This window comes from Telmatherina bonti (assembly GCF_933228915.1).
Source record: "Telmatherina bonti genome assembly, chromosome: 16".
Lineage (NCBI taxonomy): Eukaryota > Metazoa > Chordata > Actinopteri > Atheriniformes > Telmatherinidae > Telmatherina > Telmatherina bonti.
In genome coordinates this window covers 26,990,989-27,006,969 of record NC_136614.1, presented here as the reverse complement: position 1 = coordinate 27,006,969, position 15,981 = coordinate 26,990,989, and the positions used below count along the sequence as shown (strand labels likewise).

The 15,981-nt window shown below is 38.3% G+C and overlaps 1 protein-coding gene across 2 annotated transcripts; it reads right to left on the bottom strand.

Annotated features, from left to right (window-relative positions):
* Nucleotides 1–281: 281 nt before the first annotated feature.
* On the bottom strand, nt 282–13,175 carry gpcpd1 (glycerophosphocholine phosphodiesterase 1). 2 transcript variants are annotated; one of them, XM_079255636.1, is made up of 21 exons: nt 12,862–13,175; nt 12,504–12,576; nt 12,200–12,290; nt 11,989–12,073; nt 10,070–10,145; nt 9,246–9,287; nt 8,900–9,023; nt 8,441–8,684; nt 8,186–8,348; nt 7,872–8,001; nt 7,400–7,454; nt 7,220–7,312; nt 7,062–7,136; nt 6,510–6,549; nt 5,544–5,602; nt 5,391–5,456; nt 5,182–5,318; nt 4,728–4,863; nt 4,376–4,536; nt 2,307–2,356; nt 558–753 (listed from the first exon to the last, which is right to left on the bottom strand). In XM_079255636.1, exons 2-21 carry the CDS (start codon nt 12,565–12,567, stop codon nt 710–712), a joined length of 1,935 nt encoding a protein of 644 aa, XP_079111762.1. In that variant the 5' UTR covers nt 12,568–12,576; nt 12,862–13,175; the 3' UTR covers nt 558–709. The 2 variants fall into 2 exon arrangements, with proteins under 2 accessions (XP_079111761.1, XP_079111762.1); XM_079255635.1 differs by lacking the exon at nt 2,307–2,356 and having other exon boundaries at nt 282–753.
* Nucleotides 13,176–15,981: the final 2,806 nt, after the last annotated feature.

The following is a 15,981-nucleotide window of genomic DNA, read 5'->3' as shown; positions in this document are numbered from 1 at the left end:
TTTATGGCAAGTCGCTCTATAATCCAGCTGCACATCTCCTTGTATGTGTAACAAACCTTGTAATTGATGGACTGGTTAGAAACTGTATCAAATATTCATCATTATATGAGAATAAAGTAACTTAAAGTAATGGCTACATGCAAGAACAGCAAAAAAACAAACAAAAAAAAAAAACTAGCATAATCTTGTATCATACCAAATATATATATATATATATATATATATATATATATATATATATATATATATATATATATATATATATATATATATGAGTATAACTTTCCGATTTACCAATCATCTATTGTGACCAGGACTTGTGAGATTGTTCAGATACGTCTTTCAGAGAAATTTAAACTAAATGATGTTATCAGCTTAGGGACTCCTTTAATGTTTTTGGGCTTTCAAACAAAAAGCATAAATATGAAAACTTGTGAGAAACAAAGAAAAATTATTTTCATTTTTCTTTTTTTTGAGAGCAAATTTGTGTTCACCTTGTTCACCCTCTGTGCAAATACACTAAGCTGTCCTGAAAGATGGATGCTGAGGTGTGTTCATGAAGAGCTGAGCCCAGAATCGGACTCTGCGCTACCACTGCAAGCCTTGGAGGCAATGCAGGGTGCCATGGAGCAGGGAATGGAATAGCAGGTGCATGTGGAGCTTTTAAGGGTCTCTTCTGTAATAACCTCTTGCAGGGAGTGTTTCTCCTCTACCTGGAAGATGTTTGGCTGCTCTCCTTGAGCGTCGCAGATACTGAAGAGAGGAAAGAAACATCCTTGAGGTTAGCATCAGTGACAGCTGTTAGTTCAAACTCGTGAGATATTTTACATCAAACCAGATTCCTCATTCTTACAAAATCTCCAGAAGCTAATCCACTTCAGTAAATAATCAGGTTAGAAGCAATAGTTTATGTAACATATCATTTCTGAATGCATTCTGGTTCTGATGCAGATTTAGTTGTTAAAACTTCATCCAACTTTTATACACATTTCCAGACATAATGAACAAATATACATTTTCAAAAAAATCAAGTTTGCCTCAAAATATAAAGCAAAGCAGTAAAACACATAAAATCAACACATTTGTTCTTTTGTTCATGCACCCATGTTGCTTAAAACAATATCCACTGCATTTGTTTTGCAGCTTTGGGAATGATTGCACTGGTTGTCACTGGGACTGCAGGAAGGAGCTGTTTCTGCCAGCTTTCTACAAGTTTGGAAAAGCCACAAGATAAGATTATTAGTCGGTTAGCAAGTTCTCTTGGCACTAAGGACTCACTTATAACTTACAGTACTTTTGGATAGTTTGCTTTCAATGTCTTCAGCCAAGCAGATTAAGTTGTGTTTAAAAAACAAGAAAAGAAAAAAGGAAAAAAAAAAAAAAAAAAAAAAAGCACTTAAATCAGATGTCTGGGATAGTATTAGAAACCCACTGTGACAGAGTCCACTCTGTCAGTGTCTCGAAGAAATCTGCCTCCAGTTTTGGGAATCAAAAACACAAAAAACAGATTCAGACTTTGCTGAGCTTAAAGGGTTTAAACCAAGTAAGGGAATTGGGTCAAAGATAGACCAGTGCGATCACCCTTCATATAACATAAGTAAATAAAAACAAGTTCAACTGTCAACACAACAAGTACATCCACAGGCTTGATAGATGCTAATCATGTATTTTCAAGATGAAAAATACATTAGCTGAGGTGAATATTCATTCATATGAGGCCTAAGTGCAGGTAACCTTTAAATCAAGGTCAGTATGCATTGTTGTCAATGTGGTTTTGTGCTTTGACAAATGCATACATCTTTTTTTTTAAGCTAATTCAGTTAAAGCCAACAATTAAAAGAAATTTAAACTAAAGCTAATGTGCCACTTGAGTTTCATGCATTTAACAAGCCATTCACTGTTGTTGCTACTGCATCAAATTTAAGTACAAAATCAAGCATAAAAAGAGTTTTTAAAATATATAAACAATGCACAGGCATTATTGAAAATAAAACCGCAAGTGCCCCATTTGTCAGCTAAACAAATTAGCCTCAAAATGATAAACAAGGCAGTTGACCAAACCAGTATTTAAAATAAAATCTTACTGAAAAAAATATAGCTTAAATCCACAGCCAATATAACAGGTGTAAGATAAAAGAGAAGTCAACCAACTCGTGTATCATCGTCAAGGAACATTATTGTGTTCCTGCAGCATTTGATGAGTAAGATTCATTCAGGTAGTATCTGAAGGAGGGGGGGGCGCAAAAACAAGCTGAGGGGTGTACAGTGAGTAGATCAACACACTACAGGAACCAAAGGGACATTACACGAATCTGGAGAACTTGAGTCAAAATATGGCACCAAGCTTTCACAAATTCTGGAAGAAAGAGGCACAGTTATAACAACAACCTGGAGACAGCAGATTTTAGGATCAGGTAAAATGGTGATGAAGCCCAAGCCAGGACTCTTCTACAGGAAGCACAGAATGTTATTTAGAAAGCAGGGTCCTTTCCGAGGAAAACAAGAACAAGCAAATATTTTTCTCAGATATGTTGAAAAAAAGAAGGTGTGCTTTCTGTACTGGAACTAGGGAAGCACTGATCCACTTTTTGGGAGTTCCGATCCGATACCGATATCTGAAATTTGACTATCTGCCAATACCGATATTTGCATATACCAAATCTGTTTATGTGAACATTATTGTGACTATGGTTATTATTGCTGTTATAGCTGTGTAAGATTACATTAGGTTGTAATAAATTACTCATCCTTTCTGAAGTTACCTCACCAATACAAATATAACAACACTACAGATTTAACAATTTCAACAAGTTTTATTTTGATTTGGCACATTTTACCCAAATACAACTATACATGTGCGATTTTGAAACAAAGATCCAGCTTTTAGTGTAGTGTTTCTAGTTGTGAAGCTCACTGACTCTTGACTTAAAGCTCGTGAAGCAGCCACTGGCTTTCTGAAAATGCTATCTAAACAAGTCATAATGATCCTCAACGGTGCAGATCTCTCCACAAACAAGAGCTGCAGGCTGCTTGCAGAAACTTTGATGTCGTAACGGCCCTGACTGACCCTGTCAGAGTTGCCAGTTGTGGCTAATTTCAGCTGCACCAAACTCTGCCAAAGAGCTGCTCCGTCGGTAGCTCCGTATATATATATATATATTGAAAAGGAAACACCCACATTCCGGAGGCATTATTGTATTTTTTACCATATACTGTTGCATAAGAATGCCATTACTCCGTGCAATATTTAGGATAAAACGATTTCTTGCTAAAAAACTGAATGTTAGTGATTTGGCAATGTAGAAGGATACTTAGTTTGGGAATATTTTTTTGGGGGGGGGGATGGCGGCTCTCCTCTTGTCTCAGTATATTGAGTGCGGCTCTTGTTGAATTAACAGTGAGGATCACTGTTTTAGTGTAATGAAAAATGTTTTACATTTTAACATTCAAGGCATTTATTTCTTTTAAAACACGTCCGAAGCATGTCATCAAACACATCTGCGCAAGCTTGACTAGTGTGGTATCGGTTGTGGTATCAGTACACTTTTATTAATACCAAGTACAAGTACACACGCTTGGTATTGAGCCGATACAGATACTGGTATCGGTATTGGTGAACGAAACAAGTTTGGTAAAACAGCAGTCTGTCCATGTTGAAGTATAACGCCATTGACAGCTGCTGTAATGACCACAAGGGATGGAAACTGCACATTTCCCAGTACATATCAGATTGCGCAATAAAATAAACGGAAGCAATTTATCCAGATATTTGCAGGGTAAGCAAGAATTTTGCCTCAAAAAGCATTTTGAGATCATCTCAAGAGTTGTGCTCTGGAAGCAGACCAGCATAGTGTTCTGTGTAAACAAGTGAGTCACAAACTGGAGTCATAACATAGTAAAATCCTAGACAGTCAGCAGATCTCTGTCAATGACTTACATGTGCAAAACTGAAAGGGTTTAATATAATATTTGCCTGATATGTGATCATTTTCAAGTAACATTAAAAGCAGTATAGAGACAAAATGAAGAGAACATAAGCTAAGAAGTCCAAGCTACACCACATAAGTGTCAGCGGCAATGGCTAAGTAACATACATGAGACTCCTGTTGGGCTGGTAAAGCCATTTATATACAGTGAAAATCAACAAGTGCAAAGATCATTTAAAATGAAAGCAGCAAGCTCAGATCATTTACAGTATATCTGAGCTTACTGATAGTGTGATAATCATGACAGTTGTGGGTACAAAGTACAATGAGACAAGAAATGTGAAGTCCCTACTTCTCCTCCATTGACCTTTCACACACAATACACAGCACATTGTGCTTGCAGTTTGCAGTAAGTGGATAGATGTGGTAGCTAAAGGAATTAAGCCTACCTGTCATAGATGAGGCCGTTGATTCCCTGCTCTCTCAGCTTCCTTCTGGTTTCATGGTCATTGTTGTCATCCCCCCAGCTGAAGACCACCAGGCCTTTAGACTTAGCTTCCCCAATGTAGTTAAGGTGCTTCAAGAGTTCTTCAGTGTGGGCACTGATTCCCTGGGAAAGCAACAGACAAATCCAACAACTTAAAGGACGCTAGGAGCATAGCCACATGTAATCCTTTCACATTTTTTTCCCCAAATTTTAGGTCAAGAGCTCAAAGTGAGGAGTGGAACTTTGTGAGATTGAGCTAATTTTTTTTTCCTGTGATTACAATTATAGCATACAGTCTACAATAAATCACTCACCAGAATATTTTCACTCTGAGCAAAGCTGATGGCGATTTGAGTGGTCTGGCAGCGAATGTCCATCAGCTCGGGATACTTGTCTGAGATACCCTGAGTCAGGAAGAGGATGGGGTACTTGTTCTGCTTATGACGCACCCTGATGGACACATACAAACACATTTCTTCAGCTGCTGGGGAGCAACCATTTTTAACAATCTGTGGAGACAGCATCTGTTGACTCGTAATTTCTGATAAGATACGAAGAAGTCATCAGGCTGTCCCACAGTCTGTGATGCTGCAAAGTGAAATTGACAGAAGCTTTTCAAACTTTACATGGATTTTGTATTTTCCTTTGTCGATCAGAACCCTTTCAGGAAAAGCAACCAAAAAATTATAAACTTTGCTACTTTATCCTACTAAAACATTCAAAGAGTTTCTGTTGAATGAATCTCATTCTGAAATTAGCTTCTCTTACATTGTGCAAATATCTGGGTCAAAACAGGAGAAGATGATGCGTCGTTTTCCACCTTTCTGCAGGACACAGGACAGGATAATGTCCAAGAACTTGTTCATGTTGAAGTAGGAGGATAAGTTTCCATCCCATGACCCATCCTGTAATTAAGTACCAAAACCATTAGCCCATGTTGGCAGTGATCATTTTAATTCTGCTTTAAGGACACTTACTTTCATCTGGCTGATCCATTTGAGCTCAATGTTGAAGCCAACATGTTCAGGAACAGCCTGGAAAATCTTTAGAGATGCAGCGAAAGCGTGTTATTTTACTGTGACATGACAAGTAGACGTGTAACTACAGGTTATCATCATTAAGTCGTTTACCTGTGACAGTGAGGGGAATGGCTGATGTTCATCAATTTCATCCTCGTCCTCCAGAAGATCTGCACAACAAAGCGGAGGGATTATTCAAGCGTATAATTTAAATTATCTGCAGATTTAGTGATACAATACATTCAGTTCCACATGGCTGTGAGGCAAGATGACAAAAAAATCTTTGATCCAAATTGAACTCATGCCAGGGTTTTAGTCAATAACCCAGAACAGAGAACATCAAGTAATTTGTGTAACACAGCTGAGATTATATCAGCTCATGAAATATAAGCCTGATAAGTAGAATTGCGCAGATTTCCAGTTTTTACCAAAAATATAGTAGTATTTCATTTAACAAATGAGATATATGATCAAAAAAGTACTTTTTTTCTGCTTATATAACATAATATGTGCTATAAAGACAACTCACAGTGGATCCCTTCTTACTTTATTGTACCTATTAGCATCCAGCTGAGTTGGTTTTATTTACAACTTTGCCTTATTATCAATTAGCAATTTTAAACATACTATTTTATAAAACCAACCAGCCTTGCATGTTGGACAAACCATGGCTAATTTCCATGGAAAGGTTTTGCCAGAACATCCCAGAGATAACATGCTTTTCATGCATCCCTTCTCTCTCTGTCCAACATGGCTGCAGCTCTCTGAAAGCTGCACATGTATAAATATCCTCAGTCATTTTAAAACCAGCTGACACAAAAACTAAACTTCGTTGAAAATGTCTTTTTTTCAGATGTTGCAACTATAGAAATCTGTGCCTGCTGGTTTATCTAAAGACTTCACAAGCTCTATTTTATACAAAGGAATCTTTTCAAACAGAGCAGAACTCTTCTTGTTGTTAACATTTTTACATGCACAGCTCTGTAAACAGAAAGATTTCTCCATTTGAATTTCTTCTTTCCTGTCTTCAACAAGCTAATCAGGAAATAAATGTAGTGAGTGAGGAATGGTGCGTACCTTTGTGATCACTTCCTTTCATGGCAGTGACATGGGCCAGCTATGCAACAAAACAGGAGACAAATTATGTACTTCAGTAATATGTTACATTAACAAGCTACTTGTTCAGTTGTTAATGTGACCAACAAGTTCAGTCTTGCCCTCGCTACAGTAGGGATTGGCTGCTGGTTTCAATTTCAGTCGTTATAATAATGTTACTGTGAAATAACGAAGGATGAAAAAAAATAAATGTGGTACTTTAATATTACTTTGAGTCCTTTATTTTACAGAATTGTATGTGTATTATATGTTTGCATGTATTTTTAGCAACAGCTCTCCACACATATCTCCCCAGATATATTGTTTTCCCTTTAAACAAGCTGAGCAATTGTTTTTGCGATAAAAAAAACTCAAGAGTTCATTTCAACTTGCGTAACTTCTCTGCTGTAAAAAAAACTAAAGCAGTTATTGAACTTTTTTAAGCCAGCTAATTGGCTGTAAGATTCATCACAGTCAGGCTGGAACTTGCAGACCAACATAAACTAGACAGACAAGTTTAACTAGAAGGTTTACCTTCAAAAGCTGCAGCTGGTCAAAAGTCAGGTCTTTCACTGGCACCTCAATAAGCTCCAGATTCGTGTCATTTTTCTGTCGAGTCAGAGACAAACTTATTAGTCCAACAAAAGCTGCAGCATGTGAAAGAGGTGAAAGACAACAGGCCTTTAATTTACCTTCTTGGTGGATATGCAGCAAGTCAGATCATGGTACACAATGGGCACAGCATCCTTGGAGAGGTGAACGTCAAACTCTACAAAAGCTGCACCCTGAATGAACACAAACATGAACCCATTGAAACGGCTGCGATTTAAATGGTAGCATTCATGCAAACATTGATCACCTTAGCGACTTACATGCTTTGCAGCACTTTTGAATGAAGCTATTGTGTTTTCACGAACTCTGTGGTGTCTGCAAAATACCAAATTGAAAAAAAAAACAAAAAACCCAATTGACCTCGTTTAATGGCAACGTCGTTTGCACGAACGTTTTCTTACAGCTGCTGATGCTTGTATGGAGAAACAAATAGAACATGAGCTTAAAATCATTTAATTAATCACAGCAAACAGCTCATAATTACATCTTTTGCCTGCCTGTTGTATCATTTAAACCACATGTACCAAAATAGAATTGTTGTTTATCCAGATAAGAAGTTATGTGATATTACACATAGGTTGCAAAACAAACTGATAGGAGCAGAGTCATAATCATCTAAAATAAATTACATGATAATGTTTATAATTCACAACAAGAATAAAGTAATCCTCTTTAATCTATATAGACTTCTGTTTCCTTTCATTCAGCAGGTACAGATTGTCTCTAACTCACTTGGCAGCATGTGTGCTCCCTGCTCCTCTATGACCCACATCCAGAGTGCTCCTTTTCTTCCAGTGCTTTGTGTACGATGAGCTCATGTCACACTGGAACTCCTGGATCGGTCGGATCACCAAGTAATCCACTGAAACACAGAAAACAAAAGATAAAAATGGAAGACAGGGATGCGAACGAGAACTCTGTTCGCTCACTGGGAAGTGCAGGTAGTATCTTATATGTTTTCCACATGCAAAATCTCTTTTTATTAACCGTTTTGGAAAAGGACAAAAATCATTCAAGAAATGTAAATATACCAGAAAAAAAGTTACCTCTTACTTTCCCGATGGTCTGCCTGGAGTTTCGGCCCATTATGGGAAGTGTAACTACACCCAAGTCCTTGCCGCTCTCTAAAAACATGGAAGAGAGGAGACAGGCTGTTCCCACATGTCCTGGATGCATGTCCCCCTGGACCACACGCTCACTCAGATCCTCCTGTAACCAAAGGCAGAATTACTACAGCCCTAATTAAACATATTGAGATAAAAACCATCAACATCTGCTGTGTTTACTAAATGCAGCCTCACCTCAAAGAACTCAAATGTGAGCTCCAGGTTATCAGGGTCCATGGTGTGGATGCTGTACTCTGTCCACTGGGACTGATCCAGAGCGTAACCGCACTCTGGCTGCGAGTGGCGCGACTTATAGCCGTTAGCACTGATCATACTGATCTCCAGGGTGGTGGTTATCTTGTGCCAGGATGAAGGACTGAGCTCCTTTTCCTCCTCCTCCTCATCCTCCTCCTCAATGCCCTCTAATGTGAGCTTAATCCTGTATATGTAGGAAAAACAAGAAGTCATTTTTCATTCTCACGCCGATGCATTGTTAAAATTCAGTCCAGTTCGGCGTGTCTCTCAGCTGCTCATTTCACTACTGTTCCTCTTATGGAAGAGGTCTGTAGGGTAGATGCGACCCTGCATTCATCTCACTTTGCTTTCACACTGGACTTTCTCTGATGTTACACTTAAACGCTGCGTAATTCACACCTGAAGCGAGACTTCTTAAATTTCTTCTTGGTGATGGACACCGGAGGCATCTTAGAATAGTGCAAACGCAGGCGAATTTCCGTCTGGCATGTCAGCCACCCTGAGTCAACACAATTCACCCCATCTAGAGAAAAACAAAACAGCATTAGATTAGGCAGAGGATTGACTTTTGTCCATCGTGAATGCTGAGTAGAGAGTTAGCCGGAGCTACAAAAGCAGGGAGGAGACTTTTCTTTGTTCAGCTACAATGAATGACCCCATAAACTGAGCAGTACAAAGCCGAGCAAGTGTCTGAATCAGTGTCTATATAGGATGTCGATATTCTTTTTGTTTCACTCCAACTTACTGTGAATTCCAAACTCTCCGTCGTTAATATCCTGTCGTGCAGCTGCAGTAAAAGAAAGTGGCATTAGAAGTGGGAAAATAAGATCTCAACAACACAGAAGCTCAAGTCAGATCAAACCAGAGCACTCCCATCGGTCAAATGAAACCATGAATTTATCTTTAAATGCTTAAAATGTTCTGCCAATTGAAGCCTGCACTGGTTTGCACCGACTTGCCTCGACTTTAAAAAAAAAAACAAAAAAAAACCAGACTACTACAGCTTCAACAATTATTCAATAAATAGAAGTATTTAATATCAGCATAACAGAGTGGTTACTTTAGCAGGATCTTATGACAGTAGCATTAACAACAGTTAGCAAAAAACAAAACAAAGATAAGGTGACAGGCTGTGGTAAGAAAGGACTTTAGGTGGGGTGTGGACATGGCTGCAACTAAGCCGCCTATTTGGCTTGTATTAGCCAACAAAACATTGTATTAATTAGAATGATCGATGCTAAAAGGTCATAACAGATATTTCGCTGCAGTGTTTTCTCTGTGGCTACAGGTAAGCTCAGCAAGCGCTTTTCCCTTTCTTCCCAAAACTATATAAACACACAATAGCAGAAAAGGCAAGAAGCTTAGAAGATTACCGGTAAATTATGGTGTTTGATGAGGAAACACTGCAGTCTTTTAAAAACATTAGCTGCTCAAAAACAGTAAAGCCTTCCTCAAACTGGTTAAACTAGAACGCAGTCTACTGATAGAACAGGGAATGGGAGGTTGGCGTATGACACACTTTACCAAACCCAACCAAACTGTGCACCGTTTTTTTTTGTTGGTTTATACCTGTGGGGCTCATCGCGCGCGGGTGATGATGGGTCTCCCACATATTGACTATCACTTGACAGGGACCACCTGCACTCTGCAATTCCAATGTTGGGTACAATGTTAGGTTTATCAAATCAGATATGCAGAACTACTGTTCAGCTTGGTCCTCAGAGGCATCTCTGGACCAGAGGGTGAGAAAGGAATTAAGAGTTGGTATAGTCACCAAGCCCCCAGTTAGGCCAGTCAGCCACCGTGAGCTGGATCTGAAAAGTAGATTTGTTAGTGAAGGAAAAAAAAAAAAAAAAAAAAACAACAACAAAAAAAAAAACGCTGGTAACATTTCTTTAGTGGGATATTAAAGTGATCTTTCAACGTGTGTCATAGTGATTTTATACCTTTAGCAAAATTGCTGCTTGAAGAAAGCAGAGTGTTTTTTGCTATATTTATTCTAAAATGGCATTAAGATAGAATTTAGTCAAACCGTACCCAGCAGCACTGACCCCAGCTAGGTTTGTTACCTTAAATGTATAACATGTGGAAAGCTTAGCAGAGGCTCAGTCCAGACCCGGTAGATTAAAGGACACCAGGTGGACAGTTTGTTTGGGAAGGGATATTCCACAGGACTGACCTCAAGCTGTTTCTGTTCCCACCCAGCATCTGCCATGATCACAAGACAGCTCTAAACATGCAAGGTCACCAATGCATGCATCTCAAGTGACTGGACGCAAATAAACACGTACAGTACACCACATATGAGAGTCTGACACACTCAGGTTGGGAAATCAGAGTGTGTTTCAATCAAATGTCCCCTGCATGCAACACGTATTGTAAGAATCCAGTGCTTAAATATGTTTCATGTCTGTCTAAGCTACACCAATAGCTGGATATTTATAGAGAAAACAGAACAAAATCAAATCAAATCAATCTATAAATGACAGCCTTTCATTGTGGATAAGGAATGTCTGGTGACAAAAGCTACATTAATTCATTATTGAGCAAAAAGACTCGAATGCTCCAAGCAAACTTCCAGCTTTACATTTAAACACAAATATGTGAGAGGCAGCTTTAAGTATTCAGGTCATAAAAATTTAGACGGAGGCCGGCAGGACCTCCAGAGCAACCCAAACACGGCTCACAGCTGCTGTGCTGCAGAAAGTAACACAAACATGAACGAGACGTTTCCTGTTAATGATACATCTTGTGCATCTGGATAAGAGAAACTTCTTGCCAGACACCAGACGGAGAAAACCAAAACAAAAGCAAAGAGGACCAAATGTAGTCCAAATATTCTAATCTCAACAGCTGCTTTCATGGATTTCAGACTGGAGGTCTGTCCAGCCTGCTGATGTTCGAGGCAATTTACCAGGAAGCTGGGGGGAAAATCTGCTGTGGATATTTCTTCTCACATGCCACAGCTACATCTCTCACACATTTCAGGCCTCCAGTGCCTGTCAAACTAGCTCATCAGTCTTGGGTGAATTCACCGCTGCATTTGGAGCTTTCCACCTGTGACTGTCCAGTATGCTCATGATTACCAAGTGTGAACAGGACGTCACCAACAGAGCAATGCACAGGCCTAGAGGATGATGCCAGCTGCAGCTTTGACTAAAAGATCTGATTAATTTTGATCTTCTAAACTTATGGATTTGCTACAGAGTTTGTGGTGACTTAGAGCTCTGAAAAATAAACAAAAACAAAACAAAAATCCGATAGTTCGTTCCCATTCTGTTGAGCTGCAAAAGGACACAAATTAGTTCATGAACTCACAAAACATGTAGCAGCGCTTAAAAGGTCAATCAAAGGCATATTCAAAGCATTATTCAAACAAATTCAACATTTCATTGTTGACAATAAATAACTATGTTACAGCATCATTAGCATATCTTTGACAATGGAACTCAAATTAGTCCCTGAACAACTTTGCAGAAAAGACTCACCTTTGACTCCAAAAAGAAGCCTTTGAAATAGCGATACTTGGTAGGAACGCCTCTAGGTACGGAGATGGTTGTGGTCCAGGTGTGTCTGTTATTAACAAAGCACAAACAGATTATTCTGGACATTTTATTCAAGAGGCGGTGATTCATTATTTAACAAGAATCTTGATATAATTAATTGAAACTTCATATACATGTATAAAATTGTACATACTCATCATCGCTGGGAGGATGTAAAGTCACAGCTTTTTGATATTTCCAGCATCCGAGGGATTCACAGCTTCCCACAACTGCAATAACTTCACCTAAAAATAGTCAAAGTAGCACTTTACTGGAAGCTTTAACAATATATGAAAATAAAAAGTTAGATTGGCTAGTACTGAGGAGCATGGGAACTATTACTAACCTGATCACTTGCAAAAACCAGTTTATTTATCAGGTATTACAGGACAAATACTAATCAACTAAATACAATGATGTTTTTATATGTTGAGGATTCTGAGTTTCTGGAGACTTACCTGGAGATGTTTCTCCCCTGACAGCCAAAGTCACTTGAGTGGTCTCCATTGTTGACACGAGCATAGAAAAAGCCTGGCGGTAGAGACAAGTTGGAAGTCAGCATCGGTGTTAAAATGGTCCTCAAATGTTCACTAATAGCATGGTTTAAGCCCTGAAGAGGCAGACAAATCTGTGGTAATATAAGCCACGTGGCTTCTACAGTGAAGCTGGACCAAAATAACATGAGAAGAAACTGAGTTACAGATACTTTTATTACCCACCGGAGAGCCATTTCCGAGCCTACTTTGTTTGGAAATAAATACCTAAATAGGAAATGGAAACATTTAAAACTGAAAGAGAAAAGAACAAACAACAGACCTGTTATTTTCTTTTTCAATATGGCAGTCCTATGCTGGTTCTTGGGACTCCCGGGGAAGTGAATTCAAAGCGAACCCGGTTTGCTTATCCCGTCGAGGAGCATCTGTCTGAACGAAAACAAAACTGAGCTGCCGGTTCAAAAACAGCCATTGTTGCTTAGTTCATCGAACTATATTAAGATTTGCCTTCGCCGAAACAACAAATTATCACTAAAGATATAAATCACATCAATAATTTGAAGAAAAAATCTTAATGATTAAGTTTTGTCAAAATGTTTAAAGTGCCAAAACGCGGTGCAAACACTCCAACTAACATCCACCGCCCTGTACACTGCAGATTTAGCGTCATCCTGCTCGCATATCAAGTACAACACATGCCTTCAAAAACAATCGCGCCACTTCCGGTAAGTTCTTTAAAAATAAAATAATTTTCAACCAATGTGTTATTTGTCAAGACTTAGGAACTTAAAGGTATGCTAATAAACATATAATGATCCAAAATTACACATCTTTATTCAGACACTAGGTCCATTTAAAAAAAAGTACATACATACAAACATTTTTTTATTTTTTTTAAAGGCATTTGTACCAGTGTTTCCACGTTCCACTGATATCTCGCCAGAGGTGTACAAAGTAAAAGTAGAAGAAAAAATAAAGTAGAAGTCCTGCCATGTTTTTGGACCTACTGATGCATTTAGTATAGGAGTTTTCACTAACAGCCTCATCTACCAGTGGAGCTAAGCTGATTAAATTCACCCGGTTTAGTGACTGGTTGTAAAGAACCACCGGACAGGACTTCTACTTTATCCACCTCTGTATCTCACGGTACTGAATGCAGGCTGGGTGAACATCCGTATAATCCCATTACAAAATCCATCAAGACAACATATCAATTTAAACATCATCTCAACAGAGCATGAAATGTGATGAGCTGTGCACTAAAGAAAAGTTCACGAGCACCATGCCATATTGGTTTCCCCAGAAGAATATGCAGACAATCATTATATGCAACCTAAAGTTTATGGATAGTCGCCTTTTTAAAATTACTTCATAAAGGTGCAGTGTGAAAATGAGTACAAAAGGCCCTAAAAAGACCCCATTTAACCTTGATTGAACACTAGGAATGTTATCTGGTCAGCAAATTGGCCTGCATGTATAAAATACTACGCTGTCTATTCATATCAGCGTCATCAGTCATGTCATCTGTGATTATGTGACCCAAATATTTCAATAAACCCCGGATGCAGCCTGGACAATGGGGAGGTTCTGGATATTGGGCGGACTTGGATGTCTGCCATCGTTTTCTCATGACCAACAGGACAGGATGCTTCCCAAAAGGGTTGGGGGAAAAAAGTAAATGTGAAAGAATAAGAAACTGTAAGAGAGAGAGGGAGAGAGAGAGAAAAGGACAATGATACAGCAGATAGAAATCAACAGTGTAAGATGTTCAATCTAAATAGAGAAAACCGGCCAACCAGCTGCTATACCTGTAAGGAAACAGAAAACCAAAAATAAAAGTAAAACACACCAGGATACAGGCAATGCTATTAAGAAAGACAGCTTTTGACTGATGTGGATCAGTTGCATGGTTATAGCAGATAGTCTAAGAAACAAGCAAACAAATTAAAAAAAAAAGATAACAATGCCCAAATAGTTAACAAACAAAAAAACAAAACTGAACAAATAAGCACCATTCAAAGACATGCATGTGTTACATTAACTGAAAAGTTTAAATTCTCCCCATAAGTGAGTGTTAGCATGAATGATGGTCTCTTTATGTTGCCTCTGCGATTGACTGGCGAGCTGTTCAGTGTACAGTATATTTTAATGAATGAATTTGCTTTATTTTGGAAGCTTAATTCATACGTCGCACGTCGTGTACAAGTTTCCGGTAGCTGCTTGACAAACTGGTTCATTCCGCTTTTCTCCGGATCTGTGGCTCGTCAGCTATGCTGCATTCACGATCTTTCGTAAATTCAACCATTTCAAGATAAGTAATCACATTAAAATCATATGAAATTGTAAATTTTCTTTATATTTTCCTGCAAAATAAACCGATATTCTAGTATAATTTTTAAAAGACAAAATTAAATTTTAACACAATAAGGAGACAGCGAAATATTAAACATAAACCCAAAGTGTAGGATTTTACGAACTGTTGATAATGCACCATCAACAGGCTTTGTTGTGTTTGCAGCTGCAACTTAACAAACAGTTCACGAGTATCCTAAAAGAGCTCGACTTTTGCACTTGACGAAGCAGGGCAGTAAAATGCCGACCAGCAAACAACATGTTGTTTTAAAAACCGGATAAACCCTCACATTTTAGCTGTAAAGCAGGATTTGTTTTGATTTTTTAAAAAAAGGGCGGATCTGTCTAACGTTGCTAGACTGGTTTTGGCAGGTGACGTCATGAATACTGTAGGGCTGCTCGTGGACCCCTAGGAATTAATTTCCAAATCACATTATCAAAGTTCCCTGGACAGATTTTAACTGCGAACCTACATAATGGAGGGAAATTTAAGTATTTTTTATAACATAATTAGGTCTTTTTAGTATTGCTTTTAGTTTGAAATATTGCATTCCAGTTATGATCTTGCTATAATTTAACATTAATAGTGTGAACGAGGTTGCAAACAACGCAATTAAGCCATAAACAGCCTTTTTGACAACGTCGCAACCAACTCAGTCATAGTTTAGTCTGTAGCCCCCTCCAGTGGTCAATTCAGAGTAGTGCATCATGCACAAGTTCGAAGTTTTACCTGAGGAGGAGTCTCTGTTCCTGCAGTGTGCATATGAGCATATTACCTGAGTAGACACAACTGATTGAAAAGACTACTGACATTAAGGAGCATACGATTATTCCCTAAATAATCAAGTTTTATATATAAAGCACATTTCAATCGATCAATGTTCTGTAAATACATAGATATAGACAGAAAAAGCACAAGGGAATTTCTATTAAAATGAGATCAGTGAAGAATAAAGATTCAGTCAGTCAGTTAAAGGCCGAGTAGAACCAATAATATAAAATAGAATGGGCACATTCAGTTGACATTGGAGGGCAATTAATAAGTTTTGAAGCAACTGCAACAGCATTATTGTCATTGTTTTAAGCAATA